Raw genomic sequence first — 26587 nt, forward strand, 5'->3', positions numbered from 1 at the left:
TTATTTATTTCAGGTAGCTAATCAGGTTGTTCAGGCTCTACTTACTCAAAAGGTAAGTTGTGGTTTGAGTATTATGGTATAACTTAAAGCTCGCAGATGTTCATTTTTCATTTGACAGATATATTCTTGTATAGCATACGTTTTTTAAAACTATGTTCACACATTTAATTACCAAGGCTGCCACATGTCAGACAGAAAGTAAAGTTTTTTGTAATCCAAGTGAATAAAAATCTGTAAGACTGTATATCTTACAATCTTATCTATTGTTCATCTATATTGACACAATAGCATCTGAAAATTCGCCCTCCAGGTGGTGATTTTCCCATTCCTTATCCATAATGAGTTACGTCACTCCCACAGTTCATTCCTGTGGAATGTCCAACAAACAAATTACAGTGCATGTCAATAGCTGGCATGCTGCTCACTTACATTCAGTGGAAGGAAAGACTTCCCAGTGTGGGTCTGTGCTTCCCTGAGTGAAAGAGGAGGCTCTGTGAATAGAATGGGGATTCAGCTACTCTGCTTGTGGGCCAGTGACCAGCAATAGGGAACGTGCATTTAGTCTTAGAAAACCTTTTGATGTCCTCCTGCTGCATTCTCCTGGCAAAGCAAAGGAAGTACTACACAGGCAAAACTCTTGCAGAGTGATTGCAAACCTGGCAAAATGAAAAGATGCCACTATGCGTTCTCTAAAGATCTGTTCTGGATTAAGTCATGTCTGAAGTTTCCATTCACACTCCGCATGGCTGGATATGAAGTATGGTTGTTTCACCTAAAACCTAGTTGGAGGAGTAAAATTAAAAATTAACTTCCTAAAATGAAGAAGTGATGGGTGGGGGGGGAGGGGGAAGTAAGATGAGGTTAAACAGGGAGCGTAGCAAGTTAAACAAATAATCAGCTGCCTACAGAGGGGAGGGAGTGACTGGTAGAAAAGTGCTCTTTGAGTTGACCATGATTCCATGATTTCATTTGGGAGGAGGAGGTGGGGGAAACAAACAAAATCTCATAAAGATCTGTAATAATAAGCTATGAACCTTGAGATATTCATGAAATATCCTTTGTGAGATCTAGACCACTTGATAAATATGGCATTCTTAATAATGCTTTGGATCATTTAGCTTTAAAAAGACAAGTCTGAAAGAGACATAAATACAATCTTTTAGTACAGATAGTGCAAAGAAGAGTATAAATTGTTTTGTCTGCACTGAATGACAGGACAAGAAATAATGTTCTTAAAATGCAGCAAGAAACACCAAGTCAAGATAGTAAAAGACATCTGCTATATGCCCAAAAGCCTCCACTGTGGACACCATTTAGAACAGAGGAGCATCGTTCAGAATGCCCCCCATAAAAGGGACAATCAGGGACTGAGGGTGACAGCAGGGCAGGCAGGAAGCTGAGCACCAACTGTGAGGGTCAGGCCTGGAGGCAGTGATCAGGGTCAGCCTCGGTCCTGTGTTTACTGGGGAAGTCTATAGGGAGGAGGCAGGTCTGCTGAGCAAAACCAAACCCAGGGATCAGGATGCAGCTCAGGATCAAGCAGACAGGAGTCTGAGTGCAAGTGTAGCTGCAAGGTGGCTGCTGAATGGCTCAGACCTGAACAAGATGACCTTGAACTCTGCCAACTAAACTCCTACATTTGGGGAGTGTGCACTGACAGCAGAATAGACAAACATCTGCATCCATAACGATCTGCATCTAACTGAATGGTAAATAGGTGCAGAAGGTTGCATTGGGCCGTCTACAAATCAGGGAGAAGGCCCTTCTAAAGCCCTTACTGGGCAGATTTTTTATGAATCAATTTTCTGACATTCTGGATGGATTAAAAGATGCTGAGGGAGATGTTCTGGCCATGTTAGGTCTGCTCTTAGGTATCCTGCCCTGAAGACAAAGATGTCTAAGTGACCTGTAGGTGAGTGATGCAAGACTCTGGAGGGTATAGTTGCCCATTATATAGATAATAAATTCCTATGGCCCAAGCTAGCATTAGGAATCCAGAAGTAATAATGTTCCCTAAATCTCATCACTTGACAGCTGTGGCCACAAAACAGCCACACAGCTGTTACCACAGTTTAGGGTTGAAAGTATCTTTTTTTAATCCCACGGGGTTTTTTTGCTGCACAACAAAGCCTTTTAGTCTAGAGAAGGGATACTGCTATACAGGAATTGGAAGTACTGTAGCTTGGAGGTGATTTGTGCAAATCACAACACACGGGGAAGCTTTCACTGTTGCTATCTGTGCTGTATTACTCTTCTGTACTGTGTATACTCAGTATACTGTACATACTATGTGTATCATCAGACTGCAGCCTGCAGAGCTATTGCTGTAACACCTTTTAGAAATGTAACTTCAGCTATTTTTTAAAAACTTCTAGATCTGTGTTTCAGTTCAGCTTAAATGGAAGTGTTTTCTCATGCTAATATAATAAAAACCTCATCCTCATTTTGTAATATAAAACCATACGTAATTAAATGTTTAGCAGAGGGTTAATCTCAATATATTAATCTCTAGTTTGGGAATATTGTGGTTGTTTTCCAAATGAAGACAGGAGCTTCCTGAGTCCCTTCATAAAGGCATCAGACATTCTGATGACTACATAGTTTCTCAGTAATGAATCCTCCCAAACACATAGGCACCAAGGAGTTCATATGGATACAATAAAAACAGATTTGAATACATTTAATAAAGTGAGTTACTTTGTATTGATGGGATTTAGCAGCTGCTTACCCATTACTGAGTAATAACAGCTAATTTAATATCCATAGAAAGAGGAAAGAGGGTACTTTTCTAAATGCTAATGAATATTAACTGTTAGCGTGCTCCTGACACCATTCATACAAGTCCTTTTATAAGAAAAGACAGAAACACAATAGCATACAATAAAAAGGAAATTGGACTCCTCACACCAGTCCCAAATAGCTAGATACTGGAATCCAAGTAGTAAGTAGTAAACAGATAAATCTATCGTTGCACAGCTAAGCAGTAAGACAGATCCAGTCATGCCACAGTGAGATAACACACCTCTGGGGCATAGTGAGACATGAAGAAAAGCCGAGAGCTTTCAAAAAATGGAGAAGAGTGATTTTGTACAGTAATGGGTACTGTGTAGGCTTTGCTGTGAATTTGAAATTATCCCTCAAGGACTAATTTTTGTTTAAATTAAGTAAATGCTGTAATGTAACGAATAAAGCACTGTGTACTCGCTGGTATGTGGAAAGACTGTGATTCCACTGAGAGATTCTGGTGACACAAATTGAGTGAGCAAAGCTTGAGTGATATATCAATGTCACTGAAACCTTGAAATGGAATTACATTCTTAAATGTGCACTCTTCAAGTATATAATTTGTTATAATATGGATAAAATTTCTCTAATAGGAGAGGCTTTTTTTTTTCCCTTTTTTTTTTTTTTTTTTTACTGTAGCTATGGGAAAAACTATATTTAATTGAGATTTGTGCTGAATTGGCCATAGAGCAAAATTGCACAATTCTACATAGCAAAATTATATAGATTTTCTGCCACTTACTAATAGAAAATTTTATCTCTAGGAAGTCTAATAAGTCAGAAACCAAATAAAATTATTTCAGGGAAACCTGTGTGCTCTGATGCTTACTGGAAGTATCCATTCTTTCTCCTTCCATCCAAAGACTTCTTACATCATGAGATGTTGGGAGTCCTGGAGCTGAATTTGTAATTTCCTCTCTCCCGTCATGTAAGACCTGGATAAGCAGTTTGAAATTTGAGTTATTCCACTTAATGAATTCGTTTTGTGGTCTGTGTATCTGTTCTTTGCATATTGCCCCCCTCCACAGGAGTATATTGGAGAGAATACTTTTTTACTCTGGTTTCTGTATGAAAGTTATTTCTTCTTCATTTTCATTAATGAAATAAAAAAGACGTTAATTAAGTCTTAGAAGAAGCAACTTCAGAGGAAGAGCAGTGTGTTTCTGGAGCCTCTAATGAGGGCATTGAATCACGATTTGGAGAAAAGTGAGTCTCATACTGAAGGGAAAAAGGAAGGATAGAGAGATGCTTGGGTATTACTTTAGTGAAACCATAGGAATACCTTAGATATTTGGGAGATTACTATCTTAAATATCTGGTTGTTTTGCCCACAGGGGAGGAATTCTATGCTTCAGGCATTTGGTTGTTGCATTAATTGGTAATTTTAGGACTTCAGAATTCTAAACTCAGAGTTTATTTTACCAGAATGCTGCTACCTTTATGTGCCTTATTTCTCCTCTGGGCTATATGCGGCATTACCATTGGCACAGTTTATAGCATCTGGGTGAGTAATCTACTATCGTATGTTTCACTTTTTACAGAAAGTCTAAAGTTTGAAACATAGATCTTACGGTTCTAAAACTGCAAGATGGGAAAGTTTGGAGCAGAGGCATTGCTAAGATTTAACTTTTTTATACATTTTTAATTTCTGTTAATAATTTTTCCTTCTCAGTGCACTTGGTAGTGTTTAAAAATGTTAAACATGGTTGTAACAGCTAAGGCTCTGTTTTAAATTCCCTGATTATTTGTGAAAGGGAGATAATGCTGGGTCTTCATGCTTGCAGTTTCCTAATAGAGATTACCTTGTGCAAGGCCAGAGAGAAGAGGTCTCAATGACAGAAATCAAAGCTTTAGGCCTTTACAAAACATTAAACCCAAGTTTTTTGGGGGGTCATGTTGGAAGGCTCTAGCAATTTTATTTGAATAGCCATTTGGCTGCTACCTAAAACAAATATTAAGAAACTATCAAGGGAACATAACTGCATTCATCCAATAGCATCATAAAATCTGATGCATACTATATGCATAAAGAGATGTTTACAATTTCCTGAAAGTCTCAAGCTTATTTTGTTGTGTGTTTACCTCTTATAACCTCAGTACTGGTTAGAGCAGAGACCAGAGCAACTGTAGGCAAGAATTTAAGCTACATCTGACTATAATTTCCTCCTCTGAGTTGTTTTCTCATAAAGCCAGGTCATAATGTTGATAGTGGTATTGACAGAACAGCATGTGGGGATCTAGAGGCTTGTTTCTCCACCTTCATGTGGTGGAAATTATTACCAACTAGGCAATACCAAAAGGCAGCAACAGTTGTAAATTTAAATGAATATGGGGAAGTATTTGGAAGGTGGTTGGGGTTTTTTTTTGGTTGCTTTTTTGTTTGTTTGTTTTTTAATAAAGCTGGGTATGGCCACACCTTTTTTTATTTTTGTATGTGAGCTCTCTAAGGAGATTGCTTTTTCTGATTTATGAAGCTCTCACACCTCAAAATGGAAAACTTCACAAATTGGCTAAAATCCTCTCTCCAAAATCATCTTTCTGATAGAAGTGTGTATTCCTTCAACTGGCCAGGAAAAGCAGGTCTTACATTGAAGGTAGGTAGGTAGATAGATGGATAAATAGGTAGGTAGATAAATAGACAGATAGATAGATAGATAGATAGATAGATAATTTCCTGTACCCAGAAACCATTAGTGGCTTGTTCATGATGATGCTAAAAGACCTGCATCTTTCAGTTTTGACAGTAATGTCATGCGCCTTAAGATTCAGAGACTCTCTAATGGCCTATTTTAAGGTTTTTTTGGTACCTCATGTTGGAAATCTCATACAGGATCATATTGCCACACATGCCTGGTGCATAAACATCTTACTATGGCCTACAGTGTAGCTCTACTGTGGCAAGTTACAGTGGGGAAGAAACAGACCATACACAATATGCCATCCAGCAATGCTGACTCAGTTATTCCAGGGGATCAGACTTCTGAAGAATACCTTGAAGGCACAGTACCACTTTGAACTTCTTCCTGGTTTGGTACAGTTTACACTTTTTTTCCTTAGCTTGTGCTTTATTACAATATTCTTACTTTAATTGCTGCTTCTGCTTTGCATTGGCTGCAAAATGAAACATATTGCTAGCAAAGTCACTTTTTATACTAACAGAAAACTCCAAATGGATGTGTCAGGTAACTACTGTTTCTCATTACAAGATTTTTTTAATCTTGTCCCATGATGATCAAACAACCAGAGAAAATGAAGTAGGACATTTTTCTAATTCATACTGTTTTAAAAGTTCTATGTGTATTTCTGCTTAGCATCTCACATTACTTAGAGCTTTATAAGTGCTTCTGTTACCTGCTTTCTAAAATCCTATTTTCCCTTCTGCCACAGGATTTGAGGGAGGAATGTATAAAGCTGAAAATGAGAGTTTTTGATTTGGAACAACAGAATCAAACGTTAAGTGTGCTTTTCCAGCAGAAAGTCAAGCCAGCTTCTGACCTCCTTCTTCAGGTAGGAGATGGCAATTTGCAAAAAGCAAACTATGAGCTTTGTATTTCTTACAATTATAAAATATTTTTCTTCATTTTAAGGTTATGTCAGTAAGCAGGAAATGGCAGTTGATAGATTTAATATTTTGGAAGAATATCTGTTATCTATAATCTGATACCACTGAAACTGCAAGTGTACACCAATAAGCTATGACTACATATTAGATGCAAATGGGGAGAGGAGCACACCTGCAAAGTAACTTCCTTTTTAAGTGTTTTTTTCACTATGATAAATGGAATTATATGGGTTCATTATCCCTCTGTAGGGGAGAAGCTCTGATTCTTTCAGCATTCAGCTTGATGGTGAGCAGTGTAATTTCCTGTGAGAAGACAGCCCATATATTTAACTTTTGCCATATGTATTACTTTCCTGGTTTCAGCTTACTTACAAGGACTTAAGTACATCTTCACAGACCCAGAGTGATTTTTTTTTTCAAATGTTTTATGGAAGGATATAGCTGAGAAACCAATTGACCCATCTCCCACTCCTTTGCCATTCTGGAATAAGACACGTTTCAGTATCTCTTTTCATTTGGCAAAGTCCATTACTGTGAATGCATCAATCGCTTTGTCATTCTTTTGTAGAAGTAGAATTGCTTTGCAGAAGTTCCAACAAACCTGACCATGAGCTAGAACAATAAATGAGGATTTTTTTTAAAACTTTGCAAGTTTCTAACAACATGACAAATTCTGGGTTTAGCAATCTATGTTATTTCTTATTAAAAAAACCAAAACAAAACAAAACAAAAAAACCCCGAAACATTCATTTTGGAGGAGTCAGATAGTTAAGTGATGTTAAATAACTATGCATATCTTACCTAAATTCTATGATGCTGTGCATGTGTATCTCGACATAAAATTTGACCCTTGCACTGTTGCTAAACAGCTGAGGGCTGTTAACTCTCATCAGCTCATGCTTTTTATTGAGGAAGCGTGATCTCCTCACCAACTGGTGCTTAAAGTCAAGGGAGTCCCAGGAGTGGCAAACAGCTATACTTGCATGCTGCAGAACTGAAGCTTGGGCAGAGTGAGGCTAGGTTACCATCACAGGGATTTGGGTTCTTGTGTTATCCTCAGGTTCTTGTTCTGTCTGTTTATTTTGTGTTGATATAGGTATTGCTAGATCAGGACTCTCTCTCTTCTAATTGCTTCTCCCTTGCCCTAGCTGTTAAAACACTTCATATGTAATTACCCTCCCCCACCAAAAAAAAAAAAAAACACACACAAAAAAAAAAAAGCAGACAAAAACCCAAACCAACAAAAACCAGACGAATAAAAAACCCCGGTAAATCTGTGAGTTTCCAGAACCTTGTTTATCCTCTGACTGTACTCCAGACTTGAATAAATAGTATATAGTCTGTAATCTTGCAGTCTGAGATGTAAAATCTGGAGAAGGGTGTTTCCTTAGGACTGAAAGTAAGCAAATACTGTTGTGTGCTTGCATACATTTGAAGCACTGTTTGTATTATGTCTTTTTGGAAATGCATACATACCAGATTTAGAGCAATAGCTAAATACTTTTTTTTAATCTGTTGCTCTACAGAAGAGTACTAAATATATGGTTAAGGACATTCCTGTTAGAGCATGACCCTAATCAAAGTGAATGGGCAAATACTGCTAACTGGGAGGAGGGACAGGCATGACACATGGTGTTAATTTCACCTTTCTGGTACTGTCTGATACAGTACAGTTCAATTTGATTTAATGCTGATCTCATCCTAGGAGTATTCACCCTCAGTACAACTACAGATTTTTGAAGAATGCTGTAGAAGAGGGTGCAAGCTAAAAAAAAAAAGATAATACCAGTTGCTTTTTCTGCATGTCGACTCCGTGATTTGGTTGTCTGTTACCATCGAATTATTCTGTAATTGACATTAGAAGACTTGTATTTTTTTTTGTATATTTGATTTTGAACAAATACCACATGATTCATTTGTCTTCTTAGGAATCAAATTATTCATATTTTTTTCAATGAAAAGAATGATACCAGTATTTTGAATTTGACTGCAGGGTAATGACCTGTGTACCGGACTAATATCACTGTATTGTTTTAACTCATGCTTCTCACACAATTCAAAAGGAAATCTTGTTACTACCAATTTAAAACCAAAAACAATAACAAAGAAAGCACATGTAGTAAGGTGTTCATGACTGCTGCTGTGAAAATGTTATTAAAAGTATTACATTTTCATGCATTTACAAGAAGCTTAAGTACTTAGGGAATTGAAGGGTCTAATAATGTTTTAAGTGAAATATGTGTATTTTCTTGAGACGTGTGATTATGTATATTGTCGTGGTTAGATATAAGGAAGAAGTTCTTCACTGTGAAGGTGGTGAGGCACTGGAACCGCTTCCCCGAAGTGATAAGTGCTCCATCCTTGGCAGCGTTCAAGGCCAGGCTGGACACAGCCTTGGATGACATGGTTTAGTGGGAGGTGTCCCTGTCCATGGCAGGGAGGTTGGAACTAGATGATCCTAAAGTCCTTTCCAACCCAAACCATTCTGTGATTCCATGTAAGTTCTTTACTACTAGAAATTTTGGTGCGCTTACTGCTTGTAGGGAGTGAAACAGGATATGTCATTTCTGTCATGAAAAGATTAAGTAATGCAGTCTCTGCAAAATGTAAGGTGGAGAAAAAGATAACTTGGGCTTTTTTTTGTCACCTCTTTGATATTGTAGACAATTTTAAGAGCTACCCTATCTTTCCAGGGACATTCTTTCTAGCTGAAGTGTGTGATTTACAGAGGCAGTATTAGGGTAGATAAATAAGGAGGAGCCAGATCACCTCTTTAAAAAAAAATATATAAAAAATTTATTCAGGCAATCTTCTCTCTGAAGCAGCTTTCTTAAAATGTCGAAGCCAAGGAAAAGTGTTTCTGTCTCAGCACCATCTGAGGAAGAGCAATAGTCTTAGTTAAAAGCTAGCACAGAAGGGTAGATTCTGGCAAAGCAGCCTTCATATTTGAATGTGGTTGCTAAAAATTGATTAAATTCTGCCTGTCATAGAAAGAGGGGTTTGGGAAAGAAAACTGGGAGCTCCATTTCAGTGAGCCACCTTGTATTTCATCTGCAAGTGGGAGAAATAGTTGGGAATAATAGACAGACTAAGATTTAAATTTGAGTACAGCAAAACTGATTGGAAGTGAAGAGAGAAATCTGTGGAGGTGATATACAGACAGTTGCTGAAGGGATAAGAAAATCCAAAGAGAAGATACAAGAGTAGGAGTAAAAAGTCTTAAATGAAACTTAGCACTTCTGCTTTGCCCATGTACAGCAGCTATGAATTATTTTTAAATGCATATGTCAATATCACTATATTTCTGTCTTTGCCTCATTTTCCTAAATGATGTACTGTTTTCCTCAGGGAAACTTTACTGAAATCACCAAATTACAGTGCTCTTCCATTTCTTAACTATGGCATTTTGCAGACTTGTTTTGTTGTTGGGTATTGACTGCGCAGTCTTGAGTCAGATCTTTTCACAGATCTTTCTCCTTGTTAGCCCTCTTTTTACTCATATTTGAAAATATAACTAATGACATTGAACCTGTTTCTGATGCTACATATCCTATTACAACAATGGTGACTTGTAGGAAGTTACTAATGATAACAGGAGTCAGGGTTTGTGTTCTCATAGATATCACCATAATTTGTTTATATTTTGTGTCTCTGTTTACATAAATTCAACATGTTTGTTACCTGAATTGTTCCCATGGATGATGTCTTGCTTTAACTTTTCACTCAGAAAGCTGTTGTTGCAGACTTTTTTTAAAGCATGTGAGGAACCATTAGTGAAAGGTTCTAAAAAGTAGCAAGTAAAGAAGACCTTAGGCCCACTGTAGGAGAGGATCTGGTTTCAGACCATCTTAAGAACCTGAACATGCACAAGTCCATGGGAGCTGATGAAATCCATCCACGGATCCTGAAGGAGCTGGCAAATGAAGTTACTAAGCCGCTGGCCATCATATTTGAAAAATCATGGCAGTCAGGTGAGGTTCCCGCTGACTGGAAAAAGGGAAATATAACCCCTGTTTTCAAGAAGGGGAAAATGGATGACCCGGGCAATTACAGAGCAGTCAGTCTCACCTCTGTGCCTGGCAAAATCTTGGAGCCGATTCTCCTGGAAGGCATGCTCTAAGGCACATGAAAAACAACAAGGTGCTTTGTGACAGCCAGCATGGCTTCACTAAGGGGGAATCCTGCCTGGCCAATTTGATGGCCTTCTGTGATGGGGCTACAGAACTGATGGACAGGGGTAGAGCAGTTGATGTCATCTCCCTGGACTTGTGCAAAGCCTTTGACACTATCCCACATGACATCCTTGTCTCTAAATTGGAGATACATCAACTTGATGAATGGACCACTCGGTGGATAAAGAACTGGCTGGATGGCCGCACACAAAGAGTTGTGATCAATGGCTCAGTGTCTGGCTGGAGACCAGTAACGAGTGGTGTCCCTCGGGGATCGGTTTTGGGACCGGTCTTGTTCAACAACTTGGTCGCTGACATGGACAGTGAGATTGAGTGCAACCTCAGCAAGTATGCTGATGGCACCAAGCTGTGTGGTTCGACTGATATGCTGGAGGGAAGGAATGCCATCCAGAGGGACCTTGACACACTTGTGAGGTGGGCTGATGCCAACCTCATGAAGTTTAACCATGCCAAGTGCAAGGTCCTACACCTGGGTCGGAGCAATCCCAGGCACAGGTACAGGCTGGTCAGAGAAGAGATTCAGAGCAGCCCTGTGAAGAAGGACTTGGGGGTGTTGGTCAATGAGGAACTGAACATGAGCCGGCTACAGTGTGCACTTGCAGCCCAGAAAGGCAAGCGTATCCTGGGCTGCATCAAAAGGAGCGTGACCAGCAGGTCAAAGGAGGTGATCCTGCCCCTCTACTCTGCTCTCGTGAGACCTCACTTGGAGTATTTTGTGCAGTTCTGGTGTCCTCAACATAAAAAGGACATGGAACTGTTGGAACAAGTCCAGAGGTGGAACATGTGGATGATGAGGGGGCTGGAGCACCTCCCATATGAAGATAGGCTGAGAAAGTTGGGGCTGTTCAGCCTGGAGAAGAGAAGGCTGCGTGGAGACCTCATAGCAGCCTTCCAGTATATGAAGGGGGCCTATAAGGATGCTGGGGAGGGACTCTTCATTAGGGACTGTAATGACGGACAAGAGGTAATGGGTTAAAACTTGTACAGGTAAAGTTTAGATTGGATGTAAGGAGGAAAGTTTTTACTGTAGGGGTGGTGAGGCAGTGGAACAGGTTCTCCAGGGAAGTTGTGAATGCTCCATCCCTGGCAGTGTTTAAGGCCAGTTTGGACAGAGCCTTGGGTGACATGATTTTGTGTGAGGTGTCCCTGCCCATGGCAGGGGGGTTGGAACTGCATGATTTTAAGGTCCTTTTGAGCACTAACTATTCTATTATTCTATTACACTAAATAGCAACATTTATTGAGTTGATTTATTTGATTAAATAAGTTATAAAAATTTCCTAGTTGAGAAAGTAACAAAATAATATTTCTAGTCATAAGATTTACAGTACCTCTGATCCTAAACTATATTTTCATTGCCATTTTGTTTCCATCATAAAAATTCTACTTTAGCAATCCCAGAACAAAGCAGGTAGGACTCTTCAAGCATCTGTTTTCTTGTTTGTTTCTCTGGCTAGATTAGTTTCATTTAGTACTCATGGACCATCCTCATTGTTTAATGTTATGTTTAAAAGTTTTTCTAGAATGCTACAGCACAGTCCAATGAATTCTCAGGTCAATTTAAATAATAACTACTTGTTATGACTGCATTGATATTAGCTTTTTTAATAACCTGACAAGTATGTCCTGACATACAAGACAGAGTACAGCTGTATGTGCTTTGATGGAAATTGTTGTACATCTTAGCAGAAAGGGGTGAATTGCACCAGTGACATTATAATATATGGGATGAAAAAGAAGGCAATTAATTGCCCTAAAATCTGATAAAAGGAGATGGAATACCTAGCCTCAGAGTCTGAGTCTGACCTCTGGTTCAGACATCATTAGGTATGATGATGTCTGAATGCAGAGGTTAAAAGTGAAGTTGCATTTACAGCAGATAGATTAAATATTTAAGTATTTCAGAAAGTAGGTTTTTGAGGGTTTGAAATTAAAGCTAAAGATCTTCGCACACTATTAGAAAACAGTTTGTCAGCAGTCCAAAGTATATTTCAGTAACTGAATCATTATACACTGAGCAGCAGTGTAATTCCCATCTCACAGAAGCCAGCTACTACTCCTGCCTTGTGCCTCCAGGCTCTTCAGAGAGCAGGCAGACTTGAGACCAAGATCAGCAAATTGTATTTAAAGTTTTGAAACTCCTGCAGTTGACCTGCTTATTTTCTTACTTCATATTTGTTCTTTTGTATCCGTCAGATTGTCAGGGTGCTCTCATCTGCAAAGCTTCTGAAAAGTTCCAGTTTCAGAAAAAACTGTCTTTTCCTTCTCAGTAAACATATAAATCAGATGTGGCAGTATCTATCTGTAGTGATATTTACTTTCTCAGAAATCGGGACTGGTGGCTTGAAGGAAAAATTAATCTCAGATCTGCTAATTGTTGCAGCAGTACTGGAAAACTTCTTAAAAGCTACCTCAATCTCAAGGACAAGGGGTAATGGGTTAAAACTTAAACAGGGGAAGTTTAGATTGGATATAAGGAGGAAATTCTTTCCTGTTAGGGTGGTGAGGCACTGGAATAGGTTGCCCAAGGAGGTTGTGAATGCTCCATCCCTGGCAGTGTTCAAGGCCAGGTTGGACGAGGCCTCGGGTGATATGGTTTAGAGTGAGGTGTCCCTGGCCATGGCAAGGGGGTTGGAACTTGATGATCTTAAGGTCCTTTCCAACCCTAACTATTCTATGATTCTATGACTTTATCAACATACAAAAAGGTAATCACATAAATCTAAAGCAGGTTTGACATACATTAAGTTTAAACTAGTACATTAAGCTTTATCCAAGAATTGCATTGCCAGTAGAACACCCACTAAGGAGTGAGGTGGTGTTTTTTACACCATTTGCAGTTCTCAAAATATTTCATACCACAGCCCTGCTGCAGTGCTTTCTCTAGCTCAAGGTTACCAAGGGTGCACAATTGCTGTCATGAAGATCCTGTCCCAAGAAAGAGCATCCAGTCTTGTAGCAGTGTAAAATGATAAGAATACTTCTGTGTATCTCAGGAGATAACACAGGATTAGACAGTGGCTTAGTAAAGAACGCTTAAAGATTTTTGAGACTTTCAAGAACGAATTAAAGGAATATTTCTTATGTGAAGATGCCAATGTCATAATTTTTAGTCTTGCATTATCCCAGTAAACTGGTACCTGCTTTCTATTTCTGTCATGTCCTCATTTACCAATAATAACTGACAGAAATACAAAGCTTTGAATCTCTGTACTTGATCTCAGTTTACATCATCAGTGTGTAATAATACATTATCAACAGTATTTCTTAATTGCCATGTTTGCAGCTCCAGTTATGTGCTGAGAAAATAATGCAGAATTCAAGTATTCATGAAAGCCTACTGGTTAGACGAACAGGTGACCAAAGTCAGTGATGAGAGAAAGAAAGGAAACATCCTCCCTCCAAAGAAATTTCATCTGATCTCCCTAAGACATATGACCTAGTTCTGAATGAACAGCAGCAACATAATACCTGAAGGAATTAGACTGGATATCTGATACCCAGCCAGCTCTGGACGGAGGACCTGAGATAGGCAGATGTTTAGAAGAGCACTGAGAATCATTGGATATCATCTGCCACAGTGGCTCTCTATGGGCCATCTCTAGTCACAGTGACTTATGTGTAAATCACAGCCATGGTGTGTAGATGGCCAAGAAGCTTTGTGAGATCCCTTGAGTCAAGTAGCTGAGATGGCTTTTCTGGTCCCTGAAGGACACCATTCTCTAACACAGTGAATCCAAGCATGCTCTTTTCTCACTGACGAAAGCGTAAAACTTTCATTCTTAAAATAAAACATTTGCTAAAATTATTTGCTGGATCTAAGCCTAATCCAGGCTGACAAAATAACATCACAAAAAATCTTCTATACTGTGGTGTGGTATGTAAGAGGAGAGGTAGGGCTGTATCCTTCACAACATTTAAAACTAAAGAAAAACAAAGAACAATTAGAACAGCTAGAGGTTCAGTGGAGAACGGTATTTTATTATGAGGGAGTTAGATCAACTGACCTGATAGGCCTCCTCCATCTACAATTTGTGTTTTGTTTATTTTCTTTCTTGGCAGACTGTTGTCCCTTATTTCAGTACCTAAATTCCTACCAATTTGCTCTCAAACAAAAAGAAAACTAAAGCTCACTGGAAATACATATCTGATGAGAATGATAATGCTTTTAAGAGAAATTTACTCCCAACTGCTAGAATTTCTAATGTCCAAGTACTTCAACTAGTCTTGAGAGGTTCCCAAGAAGCGCACTGAAAGGCTTTCCATATCAGAATCATAGAATTATAGAATGGTTTGTGTTGGAAGGGACCGTAGAGATCATTTAGTTCCAGCCCCCCGACATGGACAGGGACATCTCCCACTAGACCAGGTTGCTCAAAGCCCCTTTCAACCTGGCCTTGACCATTTTGTGATACAATTTAAATATATATATTTTTAGATAGCAAATTTAAAATGAGCTTTTTCCATTATCCCCATGATAAATTGCTAAAGTGATAACCAAAAACAGTAAATCAAATGAGCAAATAATCTTTGGGAAAGCCACAGATGATCTTTGGTGAAGCTTTTATGAATGATTTTGACTGAGGACAAGCAGTAATTTTTTTATTTTTAAGTTTTGAAGAAATATATAGATGTTTTTTTCTGAAGAGCAAAAACAGTTTTTTAGTGTAAGCATCTGTCAAGGAAACCTTGAGGCTATACTGATGTGACAGGCCTTAACAACAAAAGTAAGATTTTACTGCCTTTTTGGTTTTAGACAAAGAAAAATATGCAGCTGACACTGTGTGAACCATAGATTTCTCTTTATTTTATGCATAGATTTTTATTTTCAGTGATGATACACAGAATGACTGGAATCCAATATGATATTTGAAGCCCTAAGCAAGTATAGGGGCAGAGTCATTAAGTACAAGAATGTTTTTCATGGTTTTTCCTATTATTGTGTACATTCAGTATCAGAATAAATGGAAGAAAAAAGGAATTCCACAATACAAAATTGTATTGCTATATTCCTTTCCAAAATTGCCCTGTGCTTCAAACTTACAGTAAGTGTTAAAAAGATATGGGTTTTTTATTCCATGAAGTTAAATTTAACCTGTAACAGTGCTTAACCTGTTGGATGCTATTTCAGCCTGCTCTGTTTGTCTTTTATGACCAACAGATCCATTTTTTTGTCTGGTGTGTATTTAGGTTTGAAGTTTGTATATATATATATATTTGGTGTATTTAAGTGTCCTGGGCTCAGCTGTAACAGTTATTTTTCTTCTTAGCAGCTGGTCCAGTGATGTGTTTTTGGCTCTGGTCAGAGAACAATGCTGATAACACACCGATGTTTTCAGTTGTTGTTTAGTAATGCTTACCCCAGTCAAAGATTTTTCAGACTCACACTCTGCCAGTGAAAAGGGACACAGGAAGCTGGGATGAGGTAGAACCAGAACACCTCACCCAAACTAGCCAAAGGGTTATTCTGTACCACAGCACGTCAAGGGTCATTCATTGAGGTTTCCTTTCTAAATAAAAAAATCTTTCTCATTGACATTTGGATAGCAAAAATTAGCATGGCTTTGTTCTAATGTTATCCAGTATGTGATGTGGTAAGTACAAGCCAAGTGCTACATATAAAAGGGCAAGTTCATCTTATCAGGTCAACTTTTGAAGCCTTCCCAGTTTGGATTTCACAGTGGAATAAAACAGTAGCCAGTGCATGCCCTGCTTAAATATAATATGTGCAGACCACAGGTGTGCTAGATAATTGATTTCTCATCATGGTGCATATTTCACACTCTGTAACTCCCAAATGAAATAACAAAAAATGCATATAATTGAATGATTCAGAGATCTAGAGGACTACTTCTTGTTGCAGTAAGTGGGAATCTATTGAAATTCTAAAGAGGTGTAGAAATACAACCATTATTATTAAGGATATATCATTTTCTTATTGTACTAATGGAGCTAAGTATATAGTTAACTTTTGTTTTCTTAAGATTTTGAAACTGAAGTGAAAGATAACTATGCAAAAGTATGTATTTGAAACAAAAATGGATAATGAATCAATTTCATCTTTTATCGCATTCAATACATATAAGACTTCGTTTACATTTTACTTTATAACTGTGGGTTATACTGTTATTTTAGTGGCACTTCAAACATGAAGCAATATGGAATTACAGCTCTTTTACTTAAAATTGGTGTGCCAATAAGCTTGGTAACATTTAAGCTGTTCAGATTATATCATGTCAGTGTAATTTCCTGGTAATTTTAAATTACACATTCCATCAAATCAATCAAACTAACATTATGCTAAGTGGGTTTTAGCACTTAAGATTACTCATTAGGTATTTTCTGTTATGAAAAAATTCATTTTCTTGTGATACACTTTATGTTTTGTATACTCCTATGGATATTGCACAAAGAAGAAGGGGGATGTAATTAGAATAAAATGGTATTCATAATGACTCATAAAACACCTACTGAACCGACCTTATCTTTTACTATTGAATTTTACTAATGCTCTCCTTTGTTTCCCAAATGACCTGTCTTCTTTAATGATAGTTTGGATACTGGTACGATTCAAATCCTCATCCAAAGGCCATGACACTATTGACTAGATCTCTGTTGACTTCGCTGAGAATGTGAAATACTGTATTGCAAGATAAAATCAGCACGTAGGTGCTCAGTGAAACTGAAGAGTCCATTAGTGCCTTAACTCTTGAATTACCATCTGGGCATCTCTCTTGATAAGGACAAGCTAAAAGGAAAAGTTTCCCTTTGTCATTAAATCTTTAACAATGTGATATTGACAGACTTGAGTCTCTTTGTATTTTTAGCATTTTTAGATTGTATTCTTGATCATTTCTTCCTGTGGATGTGAACAAGACATGTTTCATTACTCACTATCCGATGTCTGGGTGCAGGGAGGAGCAGTGATTTGTCTGTGTCCTGTGTGCATTACAAGGGCATCTTCAACATTAAGAATTAAACTCCATCTTACTGCATTAGAAGTATGGAAACCAAGTAATGGCATCTTGAATTAATATCAGTGCTTTAAAATTCTCAAATATACGCCACTCTTCAGTTCATCTTTCTGGTATACAGTTTCAGAGATGAACTACTAAATTTTGCAGTGTTTTGATCCTAATTTTTTTTATTCAGTCATATTTTAAAAGCAGAAATGCTCAACCACTTTTTTTTTTTTTTTAACTTTCCATTACTTACTATTAACTCTTTTTTTTTTTTTCTCTAAACAAACCTTGTATGCTTTTTCCTGTACCATAGATACAGGCACAGGTCTAGGCTCAATTACTGTGCATTACAGATATTTCACATGTGAACATAAATCTGAGATTAGCACTGTATTTTAGAGGCTCATTTAAATTTATTCCCCTAAATGGTCCTTAGGAAATCTTGACAATAATTAGAAATATAGTTACTCTCAGCTCTACACGAGTTCATGGCAGAATAACAAGCGGAATTCACCTTTAATTTAGGGCTTTTGGTCCTTCATGTACATGGGACCAGATTTTCAGGTGTTCTTAAAATTTGACTACTTATTTGGTGCCAAACTGGGAGCTGACCCCTTTTCAAATTCCTGCATAATACCTTCTAAGCCCTGCTTTTATCTACCATGAAAAAATGATCGATTCAAAAGGGCACAGATTCCTAATCAAATATCGGCACAGCTTCTTCTGAGTACAGACAGCTGTGGAAAGGGTTTGCAGCAGCTATCACCCATCTGTGCTAGAGGTAAAGCTCACAGCTGCTTTGAGCCTGGGGGCAGACAGCCCAAAGTATTGGCTGCAGAGTGGGAGAGGGGACTCTCTTCAATGTCACTGTTTGCCAGGGTCTAGCTCTCCCATGAACAGTCCAGGTTCTAAATGTTGCTAAGAGGCACTGTATCTTCCCTTGGTCACCAACAGGGAAGGGCTGGTTGGAAATGTGACACTCCAGGGCAGCCTTAGTTGCAGTCATCATGAGATGGTTGTGTTCGAGATCCTCAGGCCAGCTCAGTGCCCTGTACTTCAAGAGAGCAGACTTTGGCCTCTTCAGTAACCAGCTTAGTAAGGCTCCATGGGATATAGCCGTAGAAGGCAGGAGGGCCCAAGACAGCTGGTTGATATTCAAGGATCACCTGCTACAAGCTTAGGAGTGTTGTGTCCCAACAAGAAGGAAGTGCAGCAGGAGGGCCAGGAGACCTCCTTGGATGGACAGGGAGCTGCTGAGGAAACTTGGAAGGAAAACAGAGGCTTTTAAAAGGTGGAAGCAAGGACAGGCAGCCTGGGAAGAATACAGGGATGTTGTCTGGGAAGCTAGGGACCAGGTTAGGAAAGCTAAGGCCCAGTTAGAATTAAACTTGGCTAGGGATGTGAAAGATAACAGGAAGGCATTCTATAGGTACATTGAGAATAAAAGACAGCCTAGGGACAACGTGGGCCCTCTCCAGAAGCTATCAGGAGAACTGGCTACCCTGGATTTGGAGAAGGCTGAGGTACTTAATGACTTCTTTGCTTCAGTGTTTACTGGCAAATGCTCCAACCACACCACCCAAGTCTTGGAAGGCAGATGCAGGGACTCAGAGAATGAAGAACTTGAGCCCACTGTAGGACAGGATCTGGTATGAGACCATCTTAAGAACCTGAATGTGCACAAGTCCATGGGTCCTGATGAAATCCATCCGCGGGTCCTGAAGGAGCTGGCAAATGAAGTTGCTAAGCTGCTGGCCATCGTATTTGAAAAATCATGGCAGTCAGGTGAAGTTCCCAGTGACTGGAAAAAGGGAAATATAACCCCCATTTTCAAGAAGGGGAAAATGGATGACCTTGGGGAATTACAGAGCAGTCAGTCTCACCTCTGTGCCTGGCAAAATCTTGGAGCAGATTCTCCTGGAAGGCATGCTCTAAGGCACATGAAAAACAACAAGGTGCTTTGTGACAGCCAGCATGGCTTCACTAAGGGGAAATCCTGCCTGACCAATTTGGTGGCCTTCTGTGATGGGGCTACAGAACTAATGGACGGGTAGAGCAGTTGATGTCATCTCCCTGGACTTGTGCAAAGCATCTGACACTGCCCCACACGATATCCTTTTTTCTAAATTGGAGAGACATCAATTTGATAGATGGACCACTCAATGGATAAATAACTGGCTGGATGGCTGCACACAAAGAGTTGTGGTCAATGGCTCAAGGTGCAGCTGGACACCGGTAACGGTTCAGTTGATACGCTGGAGGGAAGGAATGCCATCCAGAGGGACCTTGACACACTTGTGAGTGGGCTGATGCCAACCTCATGAGGTTTAACCATGCCAGGTGCAAGGTCCTACATCTGGGTCGGAGCAATCCCAGGCACAGCTACAGATTGGGCAGAGAAGTGATTCAGAGCAGCCCTGCAGAAAAGGACTTGGGAGTGTTGGTCGATGAGAAAGTGAACACAAGCTGGCTTCAGTGTGCGCTTGCAGCCCAGAAATCCAACCATATCCTGGCTGTACCAAAAGGAGCATGACCAGCAGGTCGAAGGAGGTGATCCTGCCCCTCTACTCTGCTCTCGTGAGACCTCACTTGGAGTATTATGTGCAGTTCTGGTGTCCTCATCATAAAAACGACATGGAACTGTTGGAACAAGTCCAGAGGAGGAACATGAGGATGATGAGGATGCTGGAGCACCTCCCATATGAAGATAGGCTGAGAAAGTTGGGGCTGTTCAGCCTGCAGAAGAGAAGGCTGCGTGGAGACCTCGTAGCAGCCTTCCAGTATCTGAAGGGGGCCTATAGGGATGCTGAGGAGGGACTCTTCATTAGGCACTGTTGTGGTAGGACAAGGGGCAACAGGTTAAAGCTTAAAGAGGTGTAGTTTAAGTTGGATATAAGGAGGAAGTTCTTTACTGTTAGGGTGGTGAGGCGCTGGAATGGATTGCCCAGGGAAGTTGTGAATGCTCCATCCCTGGCAGTGTTCAAGGCTATGTTGGACAAAGCCTTGGCTGGCATGGTTTAGTGTGAAGTGTCCCTGCCCATGGCAGGGCGGTTGGAACTAGTTATCTTAAGGTCCTTTCCAACCCTAACTATTCTATGGTTCTAAGAGCACAGTTTGGCCCAGGAGCAATGACTGACATTTTTCATTTTCCTGGCATTTTCTGCCTGGCTACAGCTGTAGGAGCGAGTTGCGAATGAACATGTGGAGTACAGGTCTGTATCTTCATATCACACAATATGGTGCATCCTCCTTGTTGGCACCAGCACTGGCTCTCCCACCTCACCTCTGTTTCAGCTGTACTTGCATGGCCAGGCTGATCGCAAGATCCTTCTGTGGTTTCCTACTCCAGAAAAGTTTAGTGGAATTACAGAGAACTGAAGCCAGGATTTGAGGTGCTGGTTCAGATTGTCATGTCTACAGGGTTGTTCTTTGTCTTGCACACAAGCCTTGTGATTTTTGTCTAGAAGTTTAAATGTTGCAGAACTTGGTCTGCCATTTGGAAATCTTGTAGTCACATTTGAGACTTTAAAGAATGAAATGCCACAACCTATGTACACAGTGGCCTTCTAGAAGCTTTATTTCTGAAAAGCAGCGAAAGTTATGGAAGTCTACGGTACAGTTCCTGAGCTGGCAAAAGTTCTTTCAATTTCAGTAAAAGAAGTGAAGCCAGTAATTCTTAATCAGCTGGGAATCTGCCCACTTACTCTTTCTAAACAATACCTCAGGTAAATGCTTTAAGGAAAATGGGGTAGAATAAAGTACCATGCTCCAGATATTAAAGAAAACCTTCCTAAAAAGTCATTTCTTAGCTGAAATTATTCTGTTAGAGCAAAAACAATGCATTAGAGTGAGTTGGAGAGAAAAGCCTTAAACTAATGATAAAAGTATTTCTTTAAATCCTTCTACTTTTAAACTCCTTTCAGTCCACCTGATATTTCAACAATATTTAGAAAAAAAAAAAAAAACAAAAAGAAAAAGAATGTGGAAGGATGATGATGCTCTTTAAATGCATAATACTGAGGGAAGGAAAATATGGCTTATTCAACATTAACCTTGACAAATTCCTGCTCCTGTCATTTAAATGAATGAACCTTTCCCATTTCTAGTTTGCTGGACCTTGGGAAACAGCAGTGAGGAAGGACTGTAAAATGATGCTCATATTTCTTAAATTATTCTTCTGAGTAAGTGAATTATGTCAGTGAAATCCAAATAAGGATGAATCTGTTCACTTGAATCACCTGTTCACAGCCAATAAACTTCCATGTGAAACAGTGCTTATCCTTCTCAGTTGCCGTGTATTGATCTAAAACATCTTCCCTGAGCTTTCTCCCTCTTTTCCTCCTACAGGCAAAAGGTTAGAATTAGATAATAGTATTAATTTTCCAGACATCTGCACATGTTTTAATAGCCTTTAGAAGGTTTGAAATGGTTTCTGTTTGACCACCACAGGGCTAAAATGCCATTAAGACTTATATTGTAGCAATACATAACAATCATAGCCCCATAGTTCAACCTGGCAATAAAAAAGCTAATTTATTTTATCAGAGATTTAAATTTATGTGATGAACTCCTCTCTCAATAAGAGCTGTAATACCACTCCTAAAAAATACCACAGCTCTTCATATTTTAAAAATTAGACAAAGTACTTGCAGTGACCCTTGTGTATGTATTTGTTCTGTGCTTGTTGAGTGTTTGCACATGTGTTTGCATGTTCATATAATACCATTTACCATTCTTGAGACCTTTTTAGTTCTTCTGTTTCTTCATTCTTAGTCTCTTATTTTTTCTATCATGTGACTCACAGGCTCTGCAGGAAGAAAGTTATTAGCAGATCCAAGGCAGTCTCCAGTGTTAGCCTTTTTTTTTTTTTAACCACCCTGAGAACTGGAATTTTGTTGTGGGACAAAATTATTACTGTTTAGGTAAACTGAGCTTAAAATAGCTTTTAAAAGACATATGCAGTTAATAAGGGTATTTTGAAAATCTGTGAAAGAAATATTTAGAGCTCAGACAGTTTTCATTTCCAACTATTTGCTAGAGGAAAGCTTCAGCTTATCCCATTATAAAGTGATAAAGCAGCATTTGATGGCAGCAGCTTCTGTGATAAAATGATCATGGCAGCACTGAAAACGAATCTAATAAGGGAATTGATCTGTAGATTCCAATTCTGTAAGAGACAACATCGATCAACATAAACGTCAATAACAAGATCGTGCTGAGTTCTGCCTAATTCCTTTAGATGATTTTGGGGCATAGTCAGAAAGTGAATGTGAAAATGAATTTTAAACTGCAGGAATCACAAAGACAGACCAAAATTGTGTTGTGCTACCAGGATTATCACTGACTCTTTTAGCATCACCAATTTAGCAGCATGTTGAAATTAGAGAGTAGTATTTAAGCAGATAATGATTGATAATGCAATGTCTGTTATATAAGTGAGACTGAAACTTAAACAGTACTTTTAATCTGTGTTTTCATGTTAAAGCATTTCTTAAAACAGTGAAATAATAAAAAACAGCCCACCTTTTTACTGCTAGTGCATAGATAGCGTGTGTAAGGCATGCCTTAGAAGATTAATGGTATAGTTCTTCCTTGTCAGATGTTCAGTATAAAATTGTTTCCTAAACTGATTCTGACCATGCTGAAATGTTTGTGAATACACTCTCTGATGTTCCCAATACTTCCTAACACCTGCATAATGTTGGCACTCATTTATCAAAGTAGAATTAACATACTGATTAGTATTAGATCAATAGAAAGGCATTTACTAAAAGCATTTACTGGTTTGACCCAAATTATTAAGAAGCAAAAGACAAATATGTACTTAAGTAACAAAATACAAATGTGTACTCAAGAAAAGGCTTAACTCTTCCACAATATTATTCTCATAAAACTGCTGTTTTACCATACTCCAAGGAGCACTCCATGAGCAAGATCACTGAAAACATTTATTTCATTAATTATTTACATTCTGACTAGCTGATTACCGGATCATTGATGTAAACTGTTGACTTTACAGTAGTTACAAACCACAGGGAACTTTATACAGTCATTTTCCTAAGAAATAAAATTAGCTCATTTTATTATTACTGCAATATTTACAGACTGCTACCATAGTGTTATTAAAATGAGAACTAATGCTTTGGAGTCTCAGAGCTTGAAAACACTGGTAGAGTTATAAAATGAAAAGTAGGATCAGGGAATATTACTTTATGTCTTTCAATGTAACTTTTATTTAAAGCAGTTTATAAAAATTAATAAAACTAAGAGATTTGGTACAGGCATAATTTTAGGCATACATTAATGTTGCCAACTCTCTGAAGAATACAGAGAGATTATGTTATTTATGTTTATGAATCAAATATCTGCTTAATACCTCCCAGCTTATACCCTAGGATGTAAGTTTCTAACCTTCTGAGTTACTCTGGAATCTAATTTACTGTTTTTTTTGCCATCTCTTGATGTCTTGATAATGGCGGAGAGCAGCAAGCCTGGAAAATCTGAGGCAGATGCAAATGAAACCTTTGTTTTATTTTTTTGTGCTGGATTTGCTGTGTTAACAGGATTTGCTGATGTAGTTTTTGCACCCTAATCTTCTATACAAATGTCTGTAATATACCCATGTACTTTGTCTTGGGTGTTGCCGGTTAAGTCTCAGTAAACTCGCCTGCAGCATTTGCCAGTAGAACTTGACAAACCACTGTTAATACTGGGTTTGAATTTGAAGTCTAGCATCTTCTGTATCACAAGGCTTCTAGGTTTTTAGCAAAGTCAGCCTAGTAGGAGTGAAAGCCAACATAAACAAATGCAAAATATCAAAATAGAAGTTTCATGGAAGTATTTTTATTAGATTAATGGAAAATCAAAATCCACTTGACTTGAAAATCCTGGAATAGCTGGAAACTTTCTTTTTTTTTGTACTAAGAACTGATTTAGCTTACTGAGACGTATTCTACAGTTAATCCTGTAATATTCATTTTATACATAACTCTTCTTCCTTTACCACTGAGCAATACTGCATGTTTGTGATTGTTTCCTGTGTTTGACATAGCTGTAGGTAAGACCAATAAATAGCAGTCTCCAACTGCCTGCTCATGCCACTGTTAAGAGTTATCCTGGGGTCACTTACTGTGTATTAACCACCTCCTTCCACCAAAAATAAATACTGTGGCTGTAGTGGTAAATCTCCTGTGATGCAGCTGTTGAGAACCCTAGCAGCAATATACAGCACAAATTAATTTTAGTTAACCTGTCAGACAAACTTCAGTATATAACCAGATATTAAATATGAAAGACAACATGCATGTTGGTACTAAATACAGGGTGTATAAAACTTCTGAGTTATTTTGCCTGTTCCATACTGAGGTGTATGACATTGCATGTTACATGCTTTTGCCAAATATTGACTATCTTTGTTAACTGCTTGGTCTGTAGCAACAGAGAAGTAGAAAAAAATAGCTTAGTGTGGTGCTTCAGCTTTACAATCAGAAGTTACATGTTTTGCCTGCACAGAGGTATGTTAATAGCTTCTAGAGGTCTAAGAAATGATAAGCATATATTTATTTTTGGTAAGGAAGGTGTGTTTTAAATGATCAAAGGCTTTTAGTTCCTCACTCAAATTTTCGCTCCAACAGTCGGAGAAAGGAGTTACTTAACAAGTTGACTGCGTATTGCATATTCTCCTAGATGTCTCTTCTGACTAACTCCTGTTACCCATACTGCAGATCTTTATTCACTTTTCTAGGGGATGATCTGAAGCAACAGAACAGGGCAGGAAGAGAGCTGTAATGAACCTCTGTTTGCTCCCATGCTTTACTGATACTTTGCCATTTTCTTCTCCTTGGCTGCTTGATGCAATATTTTGGTGCTGAAGGAACTGCACTAGTATGGATTGATTGGTCATGGTTGCTCTCTGTGCATGTGAAAATACAAGTCTAAATATTTGTTGCGGAATAGTCTCAAATAGACAAACATGTAAACATGTAACATTTTATAAACAAAATATATAAATCCAGAAGAATTGTTGAGGCGTCCTATTACTACAAGGAAACCTGAACATGGACTCAGAATGCTACCCAAATGCTGAGGGCAAGAAAAGTTAGTATCTTAGTTTAGTGTTTCTTCCTTTGAAAATGCTGAACTCCCCCCTTCCCCAGACTGACAGTTGTTTTCTTATTTCCTTATCCTTTAAAGCTTGGTCTATTTTTAACACACTTGTGAAAATGTACAGATGTAGGTCTATATAATGTTACTATGAAGCCTGTAAGGCCATATTTTATTCCCAGAACTGGCACCCAAAAAAATCACATTGACTATTTACTTCTGTGCAGAAACGCAAAAATCTTTTTTTTTTTTTCTTAAAAATATTTAACTTTCTCCTTATTTCAGAGTATTTAGTGTATAAGAAGTTCTCATTTCATACTTTGAGCAGTGCATGTTCTTAAACTAGGTAAGTTCTACTGGAATAAGTGAAAGATGTTCTGTCACCTCCAGCTAAACATCCCTCTGCAATGTATCTAAGGACTAAAAAAAGAAATCAAGATTTAGTTTCATGAAAGATTGTATTTCTGTATAAACTAATACTACATAAATAGCATACCTAATAGTATTCTTTTCTTTTTTTTAGTCTGCTGTCTTCCATGGTGTAATGGAAGTGTAGCGCAGAGTACTATTTCTGTAAGACCTTTGAAATTAAAGCTCATCGTAGATGTGATTAATTCATAGCTGCAGTCCGCTTCTCATGGATACAAGAGTTAAAGATGAACAAGGGAACAGGAAAGTGAGACAGGTCAGATGACTGGAAAAAAAATGTCAGCTAGAAAGAGCTTTTTTCTATCATAAGCCTCTATCACACCTGTAAAGAGATTACAGCACTCTTCTTGTGTGGCACATTCGTTTGCATGGTTTTGGTGGAATTACTAAGATGTAACTCATTTGGTACAACAAGGGCGGAACTGGAGCAGTGATGTTGCTGTTGTTGTGGACTTTAGGGGAATCTTCTTTGTGCAGAGAATTATTAAAAACTAGTGGTGTGAAGGCTGCAGAAAAAAGTATTCCCTGGCAGTCCAATTACAGTGGTCAGGTCA

The 26587-nt window shown here is 38.5% G+C and overlaps 1 protein-coding gene across 12 annotated transcripts in view; it reads left to right on the forward strand.

The window, feature by feature from the left end:
• Positions 1-26587, forward strand: part of NCKAP5 (NCK associated protein 5) — a 496578-nt gene that overhangs the window by 395228 nt on the left and 74763 nt on the right. For 11 of the 12 annotated variants that reach the window (XM_061349572.1, XM_061349575.1, XM_061349574.1 and 8 more), the window contains 2 exons: positions 14-52; positions 6172-6291. In XM_061349572.1, coding sequence (XP_061205556.1) covers positions 14-52; positions 6172-6291 — 159 coding nt within the window. Of the gene's footprint in view, positions 1-13; positions 53-6171; positions 6292-22329; positions 22424-26587 lie in introns of those variants that run through there. The other variant, XM_061349583.1, reaches the window with a different exon arrangement.

This window comes from Neopsephotus bourkii, unplaced genomic scaffold (assembly GCF_033783945.1).
Source record: "Neopsephotus bourkii isolate Nb327-2 ecotype Australia unplaced genomic scaffold, CSIRO-AGI_Nbou_v1 NB_450, whole genome shotgun sequence".
In the NCBI taxonomy this organism is placed as follows: Eukaryota; Metazoa; Chordata; class Aves; order Psittaciformes; family Psittacidae; genus Neopsephotus; species Neopsephotus bourkii.